Genomic DNA, 19,989 nt, shown 5'->3' with positions numbered 1-19,989 from the left:
AGAGAGAGAGAGAGATTTATTTTTTAGTTTTTGGCGGACACAACATCTTTGTATGTGGTGCTGAGGATCGAACCCGGGCCGCACGCATGCCAGCGAGCGCGCTACCACTTGAGCCACATCCCCAGCCCAACAAGGTCCCTTTTTAATTTACCTTTCCTGGTCCCATTCTCTTCCCTGAAAATAAATTTGATATGTACCTTTCAGAGATAATCATATTTCTAAATATTTTTTCATTTATAGTTTTTGTATGGGAGTTGGGGGGAATGTGAGTTGATTCAAACATAAATAGGTTAACAGTATCTCCTAGAAACCTAGCCATGATAGCCTCATTCTTTTAAATACCTAGCTATATATTAGTACATTCTGTAGTATGGTTATATTATATGGTATGAATTTTGATATTGTTCATTTTTATAAGAAGAATAATGCTGCAGTGAACATTGCAAGCACTTTAGTAAATAGTCCTGTTAAACAGACTCCTAGATGTACCCTTTTTTAGTCAAAGAATATATATATTATTAATTTCAGCATAATCATATTAATCTCAAATAGAAGTAATTTTTTCTATTATGAATCTCTACTTTTAATTCTAGGCAACTATAGTCGTTGAATTCCTGGCCCTGGCTATTTTAAATCTTGCTGGATCAGGAGTCTTATCCAAATTGGGGAGGAAAATCCAAGCAGATTCTATCCACAGTCTAGGGATAACCATTGGGAATCCAAGAATGGAGGATGAATTTTCTTGATACTTTTTTTCTTCCCTACCCTCTCAGAATGAAGTCACATTACTACGCAATGAAGTGGCTCAGTTGAAACAGCTACTATTAGCTCATAAAGACTGCCCAGTAACTGCACTACAGAAAAAGACTCAAGGCTATTTAGGTGAGTAGCTCACAACAAAACAAAATCAGCCAGTCATAAGCTGCATGTATTGAGTGTCTTTATAGTTTATAACTCCATTCTGAATGTGCTAGAAACTCTCAGACTGATGAGTGAGGGACTCTATGGACAGCCAGTCTAACCAAAAAACAGGTTTTGACAACAATATAGAGTTATCCTAATAATTCACAATAGTTGATATTTATTGGACATCTTTTTTTTTGTACGGGATTGAACCCACGGGCACTTAACCACTGAGTCACATCCCCGCCCTTTTTTATATTTTATTAAAGACAGGGTCTTGCTGAGTTGCTCAGGGCCTCACTAAGTTGCTGAGCCTGGGTTTGAACTCAAAATCCTCCTGCCTCAGCCTCCCAAATCCCTGGGATTATAGGCATGTGCCACCATGCCTGACTATTTTTTGTTTTTTTAAGGTATAGGGACTTGAACCCAGGACTTCACCCATGTTAGGCAAGCACTCTACCACTGAACACAGCCCTTTTTTTCTTTTCTCTCTTTTAATTTATGAGAAGGGTCTAAGTTGCCAAAGCTGGCCTCGAATTTGTGATTTTCCTGCCTCAGCTTCCCAAGTAGCTGGGATTGCAGAGCCACCATGCCTGGCTGGATGCCTATTTTGTTTATGCACTGTACCATCTTCCCAATACTCTCATTAAATAGATATTACCTCTATTTATAGTCGAGAAAACTGTACTCAGAATAGATCAATTACCTGAAGTTATACAGCTAGTAAAGTAGTAAAAACAAGATTTACATCCAGATATTTCTTATTCTAAAGACACTAGAGACTTCCAGAAAAAAGAAACAGCAGAAGATACTTTAACATTAAATCATTGTGATTTGGGGGTATATTTTATTTTTCTTATTATAGGCCAGTGTTGGTTTCTATTTATAATCTTATGATTACACATAAAATAGTGCTAGAAAGATAGCCATAGAGTTGTTCTGAGCATAAACACAATTCTGAAGTTAATATTATTGTGAATAATTTGCTTGTGGATAGTAAAAGCTAACAAATGCTCATTTTCATTTCAAATTAGATAAATTTATAGAAATGTTGGCTATATATGTTGATATATTGAATTATTTTTTCAAAACCATCCTTATCATTTCAAGATATATTCTCATAGAAAAAGAGTAACCACATCACCAATTGTAAACATCTCTATTTAAATTTTAATATGTGCTTCAGGGTATGTTCATTTATTAAGCAGCTATTGATTGAGTGCCTGTTCTGTACCAGGCACTGTTTTACATGCTGGGAATATAATAGAAAATCAAATAGATTAGATAAAATCCCTGCCCTTGAGGAGCTTATATTTAGTAGGTGAGACAGATAATAAATAAGATAAATAGGCAAAATGTATAGTTTGTTAGATAGTAGTAAATGCTAGAAGAAAAAGTAAAAAAGGAAAGGGTGATGGGAAATGCTGGTAGCAAGATTAAAATTTTAGATGAAGTGGCTTTTGAATAAAGACCTAAAGGAAATGAGGGACCTGGCTGTGCATTTTTGTGGAAGAAAAGTACTGTAGAGGGTTGGGGCTGTAGCTCAGTGGTTGAGTGCTTGCCTAGCATGCGTGAGGCACAGGTTCAATTCTTAGCACTATAAATGAATGAATGAATGAATGAATGAATGAAACATAAGGGGTACAATGGCAGAAGTAGGCAGTCTACCTAAGGTTACAATAATATGAACAAGAGATGATGGAGTCTTGACCAGGGTGGTAATAATCAAAGTGGAGAACAGAGATTGAATTCAGAATATATTTTGTAGTTAGAGTGACAGGTTTTGATGACAGGCTACATGCAGAGATATATATGAAAAAAAGAAGAATCAATGGGCTTGGGATATATCTCAGTTGGTAGAGTGCTTGCTTTGTCTGCTCAAGGCCCTGGGTTCAATCCCCAGCTCCAAAAAAAAAAAAAGAATCAAAAATTGCACCAAAGTTTGTGGCTCGAGTGACTGCAAGAGTGAAGTTGTCACTGGGCATGGTGGTGCACACCTATAATCCCACCATTCAGAAGGCTGAGACAGGAGGATCACAAGTTTAAAGCCAGCCACAGCAATTTAGAGAGACTCTTTCTCAAAATAAAAAATTAAAAAGGACTGAGGATATAACTCAGTGGTTAAACACCCTTGGATTCAATCCCTGGTACCCACCCACCCTGCTCAAAAAAAAAAAAAAAAAAAAAGTTGTCATTTTACTTAAGATGGAGAAAAGTCTGGGAGGTATATCAGCAGATCAGTTTTGAACAAACTGAGGTTAACAAGCATATTAAGCTTGGCGATGTCAGGCAAGCAGTTGGTTATATGGGTCTGCAGTTCAGAGAAAAGGCTAAAGATACCCTTTAGGAGTCAGTAGCATATAGTTAGTTTTGAAATCCAGGAACCTGGATGAAGTTCCTAGCTAGAAAAAGAGAAGTTATTCCAAGACTCAACCCTGAGGTTCTTCAACATTCAGAGGTCAAAGAGACGAGAAGGAACCCGCGTGAAACTGAGAAGCTGCAGCCAGGAAGTTAGCTGAGTAGCTAAATGTGGTGGTCTATAAATCAAGATAAGAAAGCATTTCAAGAAATTTAGTGATGGGCTGTGGATGTGGCTCAAGCGGTAGCGCACTCGCCTGGCATGCGTGCGGCCCAGGTTCAATCCTCAGCACCACATACAAAGATGTTGTGTCCGCCGAAAACTAAAAATAAATAAATAAATAAGTAAAGTAAGTAAGTAAGTTTAGTGATCAACTATTTCAAATCCTGTTGATGAGCTAAGGAGACCAGAACTGAACATTTTTCAGTATGTGGCCTATAGGTAGAAGTTTCTATTCATTTCCTGCAAACACTCTGACAGGTAGACAATCCATTAAACTACTTATTTGTTACAGCAAAGCCGTTTAGTTCCTGTGTGTGGTATTAACATTATGGTATGTACTTGACACAAACAGATAAGATACTTTCCCTACCTCTCTGACTCATATAGAGTCATCATAAACCCATGAAAGAGGTAAGAACAGGTATCCCACTCAAGGAGCCCCAAACTTCCTGAAGGTAACAAAGAAGGCCTCACAGAGGCCTGAAAAATGACTTAGGCCATTTATCAAGAGATCAAAAATATAACCACCTTTTGGAAGTTGGTCCTAATTCCCACATATCTGTTTAAGGAGCCATTGAGATTGTCTGATGTTTGATAAAATTCTTTGACCAGTAAGCATCATGGAAGATACCTTTGTATGCAGTTCAGATATTGTATTTAGTAGTAAAATGTTATTTTCACCTTAGGTGGAATAGTGTACTTCAAAATATGTTTGTTTATTATTATTATTATTAATTTGGTACAGGGGATTGAACCCAGGGGGTGCTTAACCACTGAGCAATATCCCCAGCCCTCTTCCCACCCTAACCTCCCATTTTTTATTTTGTTTTTGTTTTTAAAGAGACAGGGTCTCACTAAGTTGCTTAGGGCTTAAGACCTTGCTAAGTTGCTGAGGTTGCCTTTGTACTTGTGATCCTCTTGCCTCAGCCTACCAAGTCATGGAATTATAGGCATGTGCCACTGAGCCTGGCTTATAATAAATATTTTAAGTCATTAATGGCTAGCTAATACCTAGCTAATTGATAGTCAGGTATCCAACAGATTCCTTTTAGTTTTGCATGTCATTTGAACCTTGGCCAAGTACTGGCCATTCATAACATCATTTGATTGTAGCTTTATATTTATCAGATTTACCTAGGGTAATCTACCTGCTAAAGAACATTAAAAATAATGGAATAGTTTGGTTCCTTTGGGAATTAATACAAGAGGATAGCTAAAAAAAAAAAAAAAAAAAAAAAAAAAAATCGATTTTAAATCACCTTTAAAGGGGAAAATATTCCAAATAGCATTTTGAACTATACAGAGACTCAAAAGTCAGTATAATTAATATGTTGGGGATTCACTTTATTGGGATAGTCAGGTTAATTTTGGCTTAGTTCTTGTTTCCCTTCTCACAGCTTCCCATTTCCTAAGCCATCTGGGGTTTCCCCAAAAAGAGATGAGTTTCATTTTTCTTTAGACTTCTTTGGAATTATGGCAAAAGGTAGTCTTGTCTGTTTCCCTGTTCTGTTTTCTTTCTTTCTTTTTTTATTATATTTTTATTAGTTGTTGATGGACCTTGATTTTTGTTCACTTCTTTATATATGGTGCTGAGAATTGAACCCAGTGCCTCAAACATGCTAGGCAAACGCTCTACCACAGAGCCACAAACCCCCCGTTCTGTTTTCTAACACTTGCTCTCTGTTCTTTGCCTTCCTTCCTGGCAGAAAGCCCCAAGGAAAGCTCAGAGCCAACGGGTTCTCCAGCCCCTGTGATTCAACACAGCTCAGCAACAGCCCCTAGCAATGGCCTCAGTGTTCGCTCTGCAGCTGAAGCTGTGGCCACCTCAGTCCTCACTCAGATGGCCAGCCAAAGGACAGAACTGAGCATGCCGATACAGTCGCATGTGATCATGACCCCACAGTCCCAGTCTGCGGGCAGATGATGCCTCCTCTGATGGAGAGGTCCCCAGCCAGAGCTCTCCCGCTCAAGAGCCAAGAGAGATGTCATCTTATCCTCTCCCATCTGCCTTGGATATGGCAATACGTAGCGGGGGGACATTGTATGTTGTGAGTATGGACAGATGTGGGGCTTTTCTCTTTAGCAGCATGGTCATGTAAGTTTGACATCTGTACTAGGGGTCTCCCAGCCCTGGAGCCACATAGATCATCATCCAAGAGTGGGGTTTCTGATGTACCCACAGCCAAAGGCTTTTCCAAATGGTCCGAGCAATCATCCTTGCTCCATGCACATGTACCTGTCTCTTTTAACACTAACCCTTGCACTTCTAGATTTGGGGTTTCTTAGTTTCCTCTCTTCCCACTAAGCTATGGCTCTTGTCTTCTTGTTCCTTCCCAGCATGCCACTTCTTGCTTGATAGAGGGGCTAGATCTGATGGCATATCACCTGCCATCTTATCCCCAGCCCCACCACAGACTCAGGACTTGGTCTCCCAGTAGCCGCTTATGTATGCCTTTCCCTTTCCAAAATACTAGTGAAAGCATTCACTTATGAAGAATGTAAGGTTACCTTTGACTTATGAAGCAGCAGTATTTTCCAGCTCTTCTGTAAGCTTTATTCCTCTACCTACCAAGAAAAAAGACAAAAAGAAAGCCCCAAAATTTCTAGTCCTTTTTCATCTATTTCCAGAGCTGTATGGGTACCTCTTTTTGTCTCTTGACTTTTCCTAGGTCTTTCCCACCTCCCACTAAGCCTTGGCAACTTCATCTTGTGGCCTTATTGATTGATATTGCGTGGCAGTGAAAAGGGAAAGAGCCTGGGATCTAATTGGTGTTTCCCTGTCACCCTTCATCCTCCTGTAGTTCCAGTCATCAGGGCAAACAGGAACAATGCAATTTAAAGCTTTTTCCATCAGATTACTGGATTAACTGATTCTTTTGTTTTACCAATTCTTTTTTTTACTGGCCAAAGTATGTACATTGTCACCTTTGGTCATGTTTTTGCTCCTGCTCTCCTTCTTGGTTCCCCTGTCCCTCTGCTATAACTAGTTCAGATTATCCCTCCTAGAGGTGTCATGTATGGGGACTCTTGTATTCCCTTGCTGTTGTTCTTCCTCCATCTTTTAGCCTCACAGATCTCTTTTCTGAGCTGTCTTGTATTCACCAGAGCCCATCACCCTATGGACTACCTTCTCTCACTGGTTTCCTAGCCTAGCCACTAGGTCTCCCTGGTCCTGCAGAGTTATTCTTTAACTCATTTCTATTCTATGCTCCTTAAATGCGATGCCTCTCCATAGTACAAGCTCCAGGACCCTGACACATCATGGCAAATGTCCTCAGTGGCTTTTCTTGAATATAATATTAGGTGGAAGGAGGAAGGACAGAGGGAAGAAGCAGCAGAGGGGCCCAGGGTCTGGCCTGCCTGAGAAGTTGTTGACTGTGACTCTCATCAATTATTACTTTGAAGAGTTGAGTTGCAGGGGAAGAAATTCATGCCTCTTGATCCTCTTTCTTCACCAGTAGCCTCCTCATCTCCCTTGGCTCTTGAACTATGCAATATTTACCAGGGCCATAGGAAGCAATCCAAAGCCAGAAGCCTACTGATAGATAGGTCAGTTTTAATAGCCTTTCAGTATGAAACCCTTCTAGTTGTCCCAGAGCCACCTTCTGCCATCTGCCAAATCCAAGAATGTCCTTTTCTTCACCTCTTCTGCCTTCATCTTAAATACGTATACAGAATAACTGCCAGCCTCCTTTTTTATTTTGTCTTCCAAAACTGGCTGCCAGAGAAGAATGAGAAAATGTTTTAAGCTACAAGATTCCCATTTCCTCAGTGATAGACTGGTGAACCCGTCAGGTGACATGTTCTGCTGCATTTATTTTAAATCTCCCCTCCTGCTTTTCAGTGTCAGTGCTGAACAAACCACACCTGGTGAAGAAGAAGGAGAAAAAAATATGATTTTCTCATCCATTACCACCAGGGACCCAACAGGAACTGCCCCTGAGGTGATCAGACTAGCAAATGTCATGGCAGATGGTCAGGATACAGGTTACCACCTGCAGGGACTTTGCTTGCCTTTAAAGATTCACAGCCATAACTTGTTCTCAGGACTTCTCTTTTAGATGGCTGCTCCCTGGGATTTTTTTCCTGCTTTTGAGTCTTGTTTCATTTTTTATTGCCTTGATTTCCCAGTAGCAGCCTTGCCCTAAAGCATGACTGAGTTTATGGCTCCTAAGGAGCTTTCATCAGACCCTTGACTATTTTTCTTCCCCCTTCAGTCAAGTATTTTTAAAGTTAAGAATCAGTTTGTCATTGCACACATGCCCCACCAATCTGTCCCTGTGTTGGATGGCTGTTTAATGCAGAGGGCCTTTTTTAGTTTCTTAGCCCCCATGTCTAATTCTCTTGAGTCTCTTAATTCATTTTTGTCAGTGAAGAGGCTAGCATTGGGGACCTAAATGAGGGGCATTGTCAGAACTGTAGTAGTGAAATGGCACTAAAAGGAGGAAGGGGAAAGACAGAACCCCAGACAGCAATTCAGTTGGTCCTTGGTCTCACTAAGAAGGCAAAGCACCTGCTCATCCTGAAGCTTTCTCTTACAGTCAAGGGGAGACACTTACCTTGTTATTGCTGCCAGCCATGTGGTCACTGTCCCCTGATCTTTGCCTTCCAGACTTACCTGGACCAGAACCAGATATCATGGAGGTGTCACTTAGCCCTTCTTAAGTACTGTGGCCCTTCTAGGACCTAGCAAGGACACTTTCAGAAAGGAACTGAGAATGTGGATGGCTTGGGACTCTTCCAAGTGAACACAAGACTCAGGCCTCCCACCTCACTCCGGGCTAGGAAGTGGTGAGAGCTGGTTTGGTCTGCCCTGCTCCCTTCAAAATAGCTTGCTCACAGAAAGCCTCCCACATGACAGGGGGGACCAGAAAGAGTATAGCTCCTTTACTTATTATTTCCTGTTGGTCAGGCATCCCAAATCTGGCTTCCCTCTGCCTCCATTCTTCTCCTTGGCCCTAGGCCATATACTATATGGGATGGTTAAGAGTAGCTGGGCCAGCTGAACTTCACCTTGCTCCCTTCCTTTCCTATCCCTGTTCTGTAGCTGTTGTTCCTTTCTTGACTCACCAATCCATCTTCTCAAGGACCTGCCTCCAGCACCACCATCCTGGGAGATGGAGTGCTTCACCATATCTGTGCACCATCTACAGCCTGAATCACCAAGCAGATGCCAAGAAATCTTTCCTGTTTCTGAGGCTCTCCTGCTTCACACTGAGAGGCTCGGGAAAGGTGCTAGCCCCAAGGTAGCTCTCCCCAACAAAAAAAAATAAGTCCCCTTTTCATAATTTCCTTCCCATCCCCAAATTATTTTTCCCATTAATATTGTACATTGTGTACACAGGAAAGAAATTATTTTGTTTTTGTTTTTTATTTCATAACCAGTCTGTTTAGAGTCCAGTCCTCCTAGCTGTGTCATTTGCTATGCCTTTGCTAATGCGTTCTCTCCTTTCTTTAGACTTATGTTTGGAGTGGAAGGTGTGGAGGAACAGAATAGGTGAGGCTCCTAAGGCAGATTAGAGCCTACAGCCTCCCTAATCATCTCATGAAATAGAACTGATTTCTCTGTTTCTGTATGCACACATGAATGTGCATGCAAACATAAATCCCCATGCACTCACTCTGGGGTGGTGACCCAACAGGAATGAATATAGGTGGCAGCTGGTCAACATTCCCATCCTCTGCACCAGTTGAATTACTTCTCTTTGGGGTAAAATCCTACCCCAGAATGAGAAAAGGATGGAGAGAGTAGGGCAGATTAAGGCAATTTATGTCTTTCTTAGATGCAGGTTTGCATTGTAGCTACAAGGGTTTATTTTTTTAATGGGGAGCTAGAAGCACAGAGATAACTCATCCCAGCTACTGATGAGTGATGCACTAGCTGTAAGTGGCCACAAATAGTAGTCACAATGACTTTACGTTAAGTTTGTGGTTCTCAGAGTATGACCCAGGACCAGCAGAAGGAGTATCACTGTCACCTGGAACTTGCTAGAAATGCCCATTCTCAGCCCAACTGAGATCTACCAAATCAGAATCAGAAACTGGGAGTGGGTTTCAGTAAGCACTCCAAGCCCTTCTAATGTGCACTGATGTTTGAGAATCATCACCTTACGGGCAATTTGGGAGCTTCTTACAGGACATGGAGAATTATTTTAAATATCGTCCTCTGCCTTAGCACTAACATATTTTTCCATTTCTTCCAGTCCCTCCCTCAACTCCCATTAAAACAGTCACCACCACCACCACCACAACCACATCACTCATCTCAAACTAGGTTTTCTTCCTTTTAGTCTTTTCTATAAAACCTGTCCCTATATTGGTCTAGACAAGAGTTGTCCCTGTTCCCTTGCAGACTGGTCACTCTGCATTCTTGATTACATTAAGGACCAGATGGAGCTTTAGCTGCCTGTTCCTCCCATATACAAGCACACCTTGCAGGCAGGGAGGAGTTGAGCCTCCAGCCCCATCAGTGGAGGCTGCTGCATCCTGATAATAGTATCTATGGAGAAGAAAGTTTGTATCTATGATTATATCTCTGTTCATCTATATATTTTTGACATGTAGCAACACCTCTCTATCTCATCAAGGAACTCAACTTGATCTGGGTCTCCCCAGTCTCTAGTGGTGGACCCTGACAGGTGGGAGGATGCAGTGCTACAGGCAATTTTGTTACAAAACTATCTTTCCCCCTTCCCCTCCATCCAATTCAGCATGACCCTGTGAGCAGGCTCTCACACTCTTTGGGACGGGGCTGAGGTGGGGCATTGCTCTCTTCTCTGTGACCGTCCCTTTGCCACTTAGCAGTTATTCCCCAGCCATGCCTTCTCCCTCCTCCCTCCCTCCCTTGCCCTGACATATATTGTGCCTTATTTATGCTGCAAATATAACATTAAACTATCAAGAGAACCACTGGTTTGTCTGATGCTTCACTACTCTGACCTACAGATCCCATTGACCGTCTGGGTGCGGTGGTGCACACCTGTAATCCCAACAGTTCAGGAGGCTAAGGCAAGAGGATCATAAATTCAAAGCCAGCCTTCCTTAGCAAAAGTGAGATGCTAAGCAACTCAATGAGATCCTGTCTCTAAATCAAATACAAAATAGGGCTGGGGGTGTGGCTCAGTGGTGGAGTGCCCCTGAGTTCAATCCCCGGTACCAAAAAAAAAGAAAGAACAAATCCCACTGACCACTCTTCTGGGGACTCACTGGGCTTTCATATCTGCAAGTCTCTTCTCCCTCTAACTTCTTAGGACAGGAGTAGGGATTCTTGTCTCTACTTTTAATACAGGAGTGGTGCAGCCTCCAGAAGGCTGTAGATTTATATAAATTACACAGCATGACCAAGGACACAGAGCTCAGATCTGTGGACTGGCTCAAAGATAAGGGCCCTTGGCATCACAGAAACATTCACCTGTGAACTTAGTGTTTGCTTTATGTGAATGGAGGATGGGAATATCTGAAGGCAATTGACCTTATCTTTCTCTTTTGTCCCCACCTTGCCCTACCCACAACAGTTGGTAAGTTTTCAGCATGGCTGGGGAGTATACACACAGAAAGTGAACCTTTCTACGGCAGAGGGACAGTATGGAAGTGGTTGGTCTGGAGATGAAGGGAGATTTGCTTAGAAGCTGCTGAGAGCTCCCAAGAAGACAGATAATGCTAAGAGAATAGGGGTTGAGGAGGAGGAACGGGGAAAATCACTAACAATTCCATGCATCTGTCTGTTCCTGATGATTTTCATTGGTAATAAGAATAGTGCCAGGATGACAAAAGAGGTAGCAGGTGCTGCTGAGATTTCCCTTAGGAAAAGAATGATGTATGAAGCTGTTTGTGGCTGTTGTTTGGTAGACAGTTGGCATATACAGGCCTCCATAGGAGAGTGGGAATAGCAGCAAAGGCTTTCACTGTATTGTGGTCAGAAGCACATGAGAGACTAGGGAAAGGTGAGAGGAAGTTGCTGAAAGTCAAATACCAGGACCCAAATTGCAATGTCTTGGAGGTAGGAATGTGACCCTGAAGGAAGGGCAGTGTACTAGTCTAGGATTAACCCATTCTGACTTCTAAACAGAGATCAGTCTCCTTCATCGTAGATTAGGAAAGCAGCTAGACCAGCCCCTTTTTGAATGCAGCCTCAGCTCAGACCCACTCAGGAATATTAGGAGGGGAAGCAGCAGCATGGTGGGTATTAAGTGCCTGCTCTGTGCTAGGTGGAAATGGTAGCATGCTTTGCACTCAAATCATTTCCTGTTCACAACAGCCTTTTAATAACCGAAGGAGTTGCTTCATTTTTATTATTGATGAACTAAAGTTTAGGTAAGTCAAACAACGAAGTGCAAGAGCAAAGATAAAAACAGTTCTGTCTGGCCCAGAGCCAGTTTGCAAGTTTGCAGTGCCCCACCCAGCCTTGCCACCCTGCTCCTCTGGATCTGTCACATAGGAACAAACAAGGACTGTGACAGAATACAGAACCAGCCACCCATGGATTTAATATTCCCTTTTAAGAAATGAACTACAAGATGTAACTATGACGTCAGTTTGGTATTTAGAACCAACCATGAGACAAAGCTTACAAAAATGTTTACCTGAATTTAGACTACATTAATAGGAATATTAATGTATCCTATATAAAACATCCAGATCAAAACCTGTTCTACTATACAAATGTATAAGTTCCAAGATGCCTTGCTTCAAAGAGGGCAGCACTTCCCATTGGGCAAAAAAGATTAGAATGGAAGAATGAAATGTCTTTAGACACTAAAGATATTCTGTGAGGCCTAATGGAGCAAACTAAGATACCCACCCGGTGGATGCCACAGGGAGACTGAAGCCAGCTCAGCATAAGGATAAATCTATCCAAAGACTCTCTCAGGAAATGGTAAGTTCCCTGGGTCTGGGGTGTGAAAGTAATCACAGCTAATGTTTTGAGGATACCTGCTGCTTGCCAGATCCTGTGCTGGATGGATTACAAAAGGTATCTTGAATAATGCTTACCCTAGGAAGTAATTCCTTTTAATGTTCCCATGTTAGAAACCTGAAGTTTATAGAGGTAGATAGCTGGACCAGGGCTGAGTCAGAGACCCATTATGCCATTCACCATAGGCTGGAACCCCAAACTGGAACCCGTGCTCAGGAAGGGATTCTACAATTAGCAGGAAACTGCACCACATAATAAAAGTGCCTCCCTGAATAGTTGTTATTCTGATGTTTCCTAAGGCAAGATTCATGTTGCCTTGCCTCAGCGTCAGAGCCAGGTAGAGGCTGTACTGGCCACAAGGAGGTGAAACAAAATGACAGTCCAGCTCCACAGTATCCTTCTGCTGCCATTGCAAGTCAGGGCTTCAGGACCTCTCACCCTCCTAGGTTCCTCCTTGAAAGAGCTATGCTGAAAAAGAAAATGACTGGACCTGGTAGTAAGGAACAGTGGCCACAGGGTGGCAGCAGAGCTATAGCTGCGAAGGTCAGTTCCCAAGAAGAGTGGAGAGGCAGCACTGTCTAGTGAAGATGGCTCTGTCCACAAAGATGTGAAGCCATCTCTGCTCTTTGGGCTCCAAAACCCCATCAGTCTCCTGTATCTCACTTTTCTGTCCACAGTCAACTCTCAGAGTGGTGATTCCAGGTTTAACCTTCCCAAAGGCAGGGGTGTGACTAGGCTGTATGATTCTGACTGACTGCTGACCCAGGCAGGGAAGGGACCAGGCTATGTCAACCTGGCCAACTCTGACCTGGGTCCTTCCCATTCTCCCTCCCATCCAGGACATAACATCTAGCCTTCTTGACAGGAGTCTGTCTATGCTTAAGTCTACAAGTTAGGAAAGGAGTGATCAATTGAAGCTCTCCAACCTGTTGAGGGATTGGGGATTCTTAAGGCCCCCTAGGGCCTGGCTCTGACAAAACATCTGCAATAAATGATGTTTCTTGAGCTCTGGAGACAGGATTTATGCATCTAATAAAGTCTATAACTCCAGGCTTAGGGGCTGGGGGTGGGAGACTGAAAGCAGGGAGCCCCAGGGGACACATGAGAGGGGATCCCAGGTGGCCCTTAATAGAGCCGTGCATTTCCATTGCCTGTCTAGATTCCCCCTCAGGCTGCTGTTGGGGGTGGGAGATAGGGGTACAGCAGGTATAAGAGGCTGGTGTGGCTGTAGGAAGGCTGATGGCAGCATGGATTCCAGGCGGGTGATAGTGCTGCTGGTGTTGCTACTGTTAACGGACTGGGGCCATGCTGAAGTACCAAGAGGCCAGGATGGAGACCAGGTCTTTGTGGTAAGTGAGCACCCCATCCCCACCAGCCTCCTTCAATTTGCTCTTAGAAGCTACTTCTTTCCCCTTGTATCTTTAGTGTCCAGGGCATTTGCCCATCTTCCCTCCCTGCCACCCTCTTGCTGCAGAAAGAAGACAATGGACCCAGCTCACTGCAGCATGCCCAGACCCCTGGGTCCCTCTTGCGCTCCCTGCTCCAGGCCATGGAGAGATCTGGCCGGAGTCCAGCCTTCCTGTTTCAGCCCCAGAGGTGAGTCTGAAAAGTAGAGGAGCATAGCAGGGTCTGGGAAGGGCAGAAAAAGAAGAGAAAAGGGAAGGGACTCAAGGAGGGAGACTAGAAGGAGCTACATCTGAGGATGAATCTCTCCCTTAGGTTTGGCAGAAATACCTGGGGACCCTGGAGCAACGAGCAACTGAATCCCCAGGCTGGAGAGTTCTGGAGCCTGGCTGCCCCTCAGCGCTTTGGGAAAAAATAAGTGTCATCCCTTGATGTGTTTGCATGCAAGGCCCAAAGTGCCATGTGTCCCCCCAAATAAAGTGGTCTGGCTTCTGAATCCATGTGTATCCAGATAAGACTTTACAGGGCTGGGAAAGAGCCTGAGGCAAGGACCACCAACCTCTACCTCCACCAAACCAAACTCCAGCCATTGCAGCTGACAAGGCTCCCGAGGCCACTACACCACTACTTACTTCCTGCAAGACCATGAGAATGGGGGCGGGGGGGCAGTAGACGAAGGATGTGGTGCTGACCCCCACCATCCACATTACTCAGGGCACAGAAAGAGCAGGGTTTAAGAAACCTAGGAGCAGCATGTTTATTCTGGACTCTAGTAGAGCCCCCTTCCCACTTGTCATCACCTATAGGTAGACACTCTGGGCTGGCTGAGGCCCGGTGGTCCCTGGCTCCCTGCCCTGTGCCTTCTTCAGCTCAAGGCAGGCAGTCTTGTGTCAGAGGTAGAGAGGGCACCTCCAGAAGGTACCAGAGCTGAGTGGATACGTGGGCCCAAAGGCAGGAAAAGCAGGGAGCAAAGAGTACACATCCATGAGTCCATCTGAGGCTCTACTTGCTGCCTGCCATGATCTTGAGGTACTGCAGGGCACGGCGAGCGGCCTCACCTCGGGCTGCCTCCCTGGTGGTTGCAGAGCCATGACATACAGTGGCTGGCTGGGTGGACAGTTCCACTAGGCACTGGCAGAGACCACTCAGGCTCAGTTCCTCTGTAGACCGAAAGGAAGGGAGGCAGTGTTGGATGGGGAGGAGCACTGGGCTGGGGTACATCCACATCATCATCATCCCCTCCTGATCCCCTTATACTAGCTCTGATTCAGTCCCCACCATCCCCTGGCTCCCCAACTAGTCATACCAATATCCAGGTAGCTGACATGGAAGGCCTGCTCCTCAGAGAGCTCACTGAGTACACTGCAGCAGGCAGAGCCCAAAGCACCTAGGGAGCCCAGGGAGCAACTGCGAAGAGACAGGATCTTCTCTCCCACAGAATTTCGCAGAGAATCCCAGGTGCAGCCTGGGCCCCGGTTGCGAAGTCCATCCAGGCGGGAGCCCACACCCTGACAAGATGGGAAAAGTGAAAAAGATGTAGCCAGGGGCTGTGGAACCCAGGCATTCAGACAGTGTTCAAGAAAAGAAAAGCCCAAAGAATGCCTCTTCTTCCAGCTGTCCTTCCCCCAGTCAGTCCCTACATAGCATCCTCTAACTTCTAGACTCTGGACATGATGGCAAGGCAGCTTTCTTCATCCCAGAAATGGAAGCCTACAGTTCCCCACCCCAAGCCAGCTCCCCCACAGCACTCACCAGTGAACCACGAGTCGAGGCTGAGGGGGCCTCAGAGACCCAAGGAGCCCTAGGTCTGGTAGGAAAATTGGAGCGTAAGCACACCCAGGACTGAGAAAGCTTACTCCCGAGTCACAGAACCAATGCCTGGTGCCCTGCTGAGTCATGGAAAGTCGACCATGTCCCCGACCCACGCAAGACACTCACAATGGAGAAGTGATCGTCATCAGGCTCCGCCTCATTGCCGTCCCGGGCATCCAGAGGCACTGTGTGCACTCGAAGCAGCATTTTAGCCGCTGCATTACGCTTGGCCAGCTTTTTAGAAGTGCCACTGCCTGTGCATGGAAGAGGGTTGCTCGATTCTAACTCCCAACAGACCTGTGCTTTCCACCCACATGAATGTCAGTGAGAAAGGGGAGCTCAGAACCTGCCCATGCACCCAAGAACCTGGTCAGCTGAAGATGGGGGAAAGAGGATACAAAGAAGGTAGGAGAAAGAAGCTGAGTCAGCAACTATGGAGCAAGAAGAGGCAGGGTGCAGCAAACTAAAGCCAGGAACTGCCTTGTGTCAGGGTTGGAGGGCTGTGGAATATGAGCTGAGAACCCCCTTCTGTCCAGTTACCAATCTCAATGAAACGCTCCACTCGGCAGGTCATAGTGAACTCTTTGCGGTGGGCTGGCCCGGATTCCTGGGTCACTGTGTACTCTGGCAATCTCCAGCCTTTCTGCACCACCAGCTCCTTGGAGAGGAGACACAGGGAGCACAAGGCCAAGTGAGAAGAGACTCCCTATATCTATACTGGCCCTTACCCAAAAGCCTCAAACTCTAGATGACAGGAAGGAGGGGTGTGGAAAGGCCTTAGTACAAGGTAACTGCCCCACCCACAAACTCTTGCAGCCCCTGGTTCAAGGGAAGACAGGCATGCATGGAAAATGAGGATGGGGGCACACCTGCAGCGCACCAACGGGGTTGCACTCAGACTGCTGAGGGGAGACAGGGGGTTGCATCTCCATGGGGGGGCTCCTGAAGGAAAAAGGGCCCAGGCCAAAGCTGAGAATGGTTCCTTCTGGGGCTACCCACAAGCCCAAGTCTTAACCACTGCTTAGTTTTCCCATGCCATCTCCCTATTTCTGGCCTGCTTCCTCCCACTCCCCCACAAAAGAAGTGCCGCATTTAGATTAAAAAATATTCGGTTATCATCTTCCCAGGACGGTGGGAGAAGGGCTGAATAGCTAGTCCCAGAGCAGTTAATGGATCTCAAACAGAATCATCAAATGGTCAACCCAGAAGAAACTGTAGACTACAAGACCATTAAATATCATCAGACTTCATCCATATTGCTATTTAAGAATCATAAATTAAGCCAGGCATGGTGGTGAATGCCTGTAATCCCAGTGACTTAGGAGGCTGAGGCAGGAAGATAGCCAAATTCAAGGCCAGCCTCAGCAACTTAGCAAAACCCAGTCTCAAAAAATTTAAAAAACGGATGTAGCTCAGTGGTAGAGTACCCCTTGTTTCAATCCCCTGTATCCTCCCACCAAAAAAAAAAAAAAATCATAAATTACCCCCTGTCCCAAAAGCTTACCAATTGGTGCAAATTCTGCAAGCTCTTGTCCCCAACTATTCCATTCTTTGCTCACTGTCAGGCTTCCTCATGCCTGACTAGCCTAGCTGAGGAGCCAGGAGCCAGGACCTTCTCCTCCCCACCCTTTACAGCAGTCAGGGAACACAAGATACCTGATTAAGATAGTGGATGGAACAGGAGCAGCAACTGCCACAGCAGCAAAAACCGGAACCTCCTCAGGCAGTGAAGAGTCTGGGGGAGAAAAAGAACTTCCCGAGGGGAAGGGGGTCTTGGATTCACACCCAGGTGCAGGGAGAATAGAGGGGTGGGGACTCAGGTCTCCTGACCTGCCCATGCCTTAAGAGAACTTCTCAACTGAGCCAGACTCAAGAGACCCAACATCTTCCTCCTGGGATGCTTTGCTGCCCCTACTGGCTCAAAAAGACTGAGAAAATGTCATCTTAGAAAAGAAGTCTCTTCCTACCCAAGAACCATGGGAACAACAAATTCCAACCTGAGCATAGAAGAGGGAAGGACATATTTGCTAGTAAGAGGAAGCATGTAAGGGAGCAACTCCTGTCAACCTCAGCCTCCTCCCCAGCCCTCCCTAACCCCAACCCCAATTACAGCTACAATCCTGCAAAGGGGCTGGCTATTCCCCAGAGAATTCTTCACAGCAGCAGAAGCCCTAGAAACACTCTGTTTGGGTCCAGAGGAAATTCTTGGAAGGGGAAAGGTCAGGGTGGTAAAGGTCACCAGGCCAGGCTCAAGGAGAGTGGACGGTGGTACAGGGCCTGGGTTCCTGGCAGGACTTCTAGGTGCCTTGGCTGTTCCTCCCTCACCTGCTGTCCTCCAGGGCCGGCTCCAGCATGCTCCCCCCTTTGAGGTGTTTGAGGGCCACCTCAGCTGCCTTGTGCTTGGCTGCTTTCTTGCTGGGGCCCTGACCTGAGAGAGGGGGTGTGGGCAATACTGGAGGTCACTGGAAGAACAGAAGAGAAACCAGCATCCCAGTCTCTTTCCTCACAGCCAGAGGGAGTCAATCAAGCTCCTCTGACCATCCTCCCCCTGCCCAAGACTAGAACGGTTCACTAACTGCTGGAAAGAAGGGCCCTTATCTTTCTATTAGCTCCTAGAATTATGCCATGCCAAGCAGGAATTCTGAGCTCCCTTTAGGTGGAGACTCTTTCTCTGCCTTACTTCCCTCTGCAAAGTACTTTCTTTTCCCTCAATAAACAGCTGGAACAATAGAGTAGGCTCTACAAAGCCCTACTGTGCCACTTACTAGACATATGACAGTGTCCCAGCCATTCAATTTGATACTCAGTTTACTCAGATATAGAGCCCGGCATGGTAGCTCTCACTCCGCCAAATATCCACTGAAAATGTAAAGTATTCTCTCTTTTTCCTCTGGGGTGATGGGGACCTGCCAGATCCCCAAGGCAGTCCTACTCACTCCTCTGACTTCCCCAAGTCTACCCACTTCTCATAGCCCTGTTCTGCCACTACAGTCAGTGGCTTTTCCCCTGGAATCTCTGTAATCTTGAAATACCCTGAAATCTTACTGGCCTTGGAAAAGAGGACTGTGAAGAGAGACTCCACGATACAAAGCAATGGGCCCTTAAATGCACACCCCAGCCAGGCTGCCCAAGCCTTCCTCACCAGTGCAGCTGGTGTCGCCAACGGTGACCCGGAAGGTGAAATTAGGCTGGTGGGCTTGGCCCTCGGCTTTGAGAAGGTCGTACACAGGCGTCTTCCCTATTCTGGTCCCATATTCCTGAAGAAGGCTGATCGGGGTCTTGCCGGGGTTGGCGGCCAGCATTTGCTCTATACTGGGGTAAGGGGTACAGACCCACATCACACCTCTCCTCTGCACCCACCTGGCCAAGCACTGCCACACGACACCTAGGCACGTTATGGGGGACACAGGGTCCAGGGGACCCCACGCAGAGTGTCCATTGGCTGGGTTCAAATTAGGGATGTAGCTGGGAAAACAGGGTCCACTACCCCAAGGCAAGTGGGAAATGCACTGTTCCTGTCTCACTTAAGGCGAGGGAGCCTGTGCCCCGTGCTGATTGGAAGTGCAGGGACCCTGACACGGTGCAGGCCAAGAACCCAGTACCCACCAAATGCACTGAATGTGGGGGGCATAAAGCCCAGTGCTCCAGTGTAGTCTGGGAACCGAGCCAACCCCTAACTATTTAGAGCTGGAGGCGGTGGCCACTGCCCCGGTGCATGCTGGGAACCACTGCCCACTACCCCAGTGCTTGCCGGGAACAACCCTCAGGCCAGGTGCATGCTGGGGCCGCGGCGCTACCCTTCCGCACCGCCAGACACTTTTCGCTCTGCGGTGATGAGGACAAGGCGGCTCACCTGGGCAGCCCGCAGCCCGTGGTAGTGCCGGAGCCCTGCTCCTCTTCGCTCATTCCCTCCTCCGTCCCTACGGGCGCCACCGTGACTACAGCTTCCACGCGCCCCAGTATTCCGCCGACGAGCTAGGGCCGGGGCCAAGCCCGGAATAGCGGCCGGTAGGGCCCGCCGCGGGGCATGCTGGGATATGGAGTCCTCCGCCTACCCTACTTCATGAGTCTTCATGTAGAGGGGAGCTACCCGCCCCACAACCCTCCGCGAGGCTCGCTCTGGCTGGCTGCACCGCCTTCTGGGAGGAGCGGACGCTTCCGAGCAGCGGGCTGGCCGCACCGCCTCGCCCCCGGGCTGTGAGCTTGCGTAGTAGCCGAGAGGAAGCGGCTGGGGGCGGGACCGTGAGGGCTAACTTGCCTTTGGGGCCTTTTGAACCCCTAGAAAACTACAAAACCCAGCAACTCGCGCGTCACTCTGTCGCAGCTGTAGGGGCAGGGTCAAACACGCAAAAGATTCAACGGCATCATTGGCTAT

At 46.4% G+C, this 19,989-nt stretch overlaps 3 protein-coding genes across 7 annotated transcripts in view; 2 read left to right on the top strand and 1 right to left on the bottom strand.

The window, feature by feature from the left end:
* LOC124087275 (cyclic AMP-dependent transcription factor ATF-7) overlaps window positions 1-13,747 on the top strand; it is a 103,360-nt gene extending 89,613 nt beyond the window's left edge. For 2 of the 3 annotated variants that reach the window (XM_046436090.2, XM_046436092.2), the window contains exons 11-12: window positions 774-882; window positions 5,191-10,390. In XM_046436090.2, the coding sequence (XP_046292046.1) occupies window positions 774-882; window positions 5,191-5,408 (327 nt within the window). In that variant the 3' untranslated portion in view covers window positions 5,409-10,390. Of the gene's footprint in view, window positions 1-773; window positions 883-5,190; window positions 10,391-10,998 lie in introns of those variants that run through there. The other variant, XM_046436093.2, reaches the window with a different exon arrangement.
* On the bottom strand, window positions 7,021-19,759 carry Tarbp2 (TARBP2 subunit of RISC loading complex). 3 transcript variants are annotated; one of them, XM_046436095.2, is made up of 10 exons: window positions 19,468-19,759; window positions 18,757-18,926; window positions 17,940-18,042; window positions 17,271-17,366; window positions 16,484-16,556; window positions 16,155-16,272; window positions 15,741-15,868; window positions 15,109-15,310; window positions 14,861-14,962; window positions 7,021-7,351 (listed from the first exon to the last, which is right to left on the bottom strand). In XM_046436095.2, exons 1-10 carry the CDS (start codon window positions 19,518-19,520, stop codon window positions 7,299-7,301), a joined length of 1,098 nt encoding a protein of 365 aa, XP_046292051.1. In that variant the 5' UTR covers window positions 19,521-19,759; the 3' UTR covers window positions 7,021-7,298. The 3 variants fall into 3 exon arrangements, with proteins under 3 accessions (XP_046292051.1, XP_046292050.1, XP_046292052.1); XM_046436094.2 differs by lacking the exon at window positions 7,021-7,351 and having other exon boundaries at window positions 14,535-14,962; window positions 19,468-19,758; XM_046436096.2 differs by lacking the exons at window positions 7,021-7,351; window positions 19,468-19,759 and adding an exon at window positions 19,221-19,353 and having other exon boundaries at window positions 14,535-14,962.
* Npff (neuropeptide FF-amide peptide precursor) lies at window positions 13,615-14,298 on the top strand. The gene is made up of 3 exons (XM_046436097.2): window positions 13,615-13,747; window positions 13,873-13,994; window positions 14,118-14,298. Exons 1-3 carry the CDS (start codon window positions 13,646-13,648, stop codon window positions 14,218-14,220), a joined length of 327 nt encoding a protein of 108 aa, XP_046292053.1. The 5' UTR covers window positions 13,615-13,645; the 3' UTR covers window positions 14,221-14,298.
* Window positions 19,760-19,989: the final 230 nt, after the last annotated feature.

This window comes from Marmota monax, unplaced genomic scaffold, assembly GCF_021218885.2.
Source record: "Marmota monax isolate L192 unplaced genomic scaffold, Marmota_monax_Labrador192_F-V1.1 WCK01_AAM20220418_F8-fsc00012, whole genome shotgun sequence".
Taxonomy (NCBI): domain Eukaryota; kingdom Metazoa; phylum Chordata; class Mammalia; order Rodentia; family Sciuridae; genus Marmota; species Marmota monax.
Note: the sequence above shows the minus strand (reverse complement) of the source record. Positions and strands in the feature narration are given on the sequence as shown.

Excerpts from the sequence above, each read along its gene's own strand:
- Tarbp2 (XM_046436094.2), bottom strand. The coding sequence starts at position 19,520 with ATGAGCGAAGAGGAGCAGGGCTCCGGCACTACCACGGGCTGCGGGCTG. Across the intron at positions 17,367-17,939 it reads CCGGCCCTGGAGGACAGCAG|TTCTTTTTCTCCCCCAGACT; the intron begins GTGAGGGAGGAA and ends CCCCTCGGGAAG. Across the intron at positions 15,869-16,154 it reads GGAGCGTTTCATTGAGATTG|GCAGTGGCACTTCTAAAAAG; the intron begins GTAACTGGACAG and ends TTCCATGCACAG.
- Npff (XM_046436097.2), top strand. The coding sequence starts at position 13,646 with ATGGATTCCAGGCGGGTGATAGTGCTGCTGGTGTTGCTACTGTTAACG. Across the intron at positions 13,748-13,872 it reads ATGGAGACCAGGTCTTTGTG|AAAGAAGACAATGGACCCAG; the intron begins GTAAGTGAGCAC and ends CTCTTGCTGCAG. Across the intron at positions 13,995-14,117 it reads TTCCTGTTTCAGCCCCAGAG|GTTTGGCAGAAATACCTGGG; the intron begins GTGAGTCTGAAA and ends TCTCTCCCTTAG.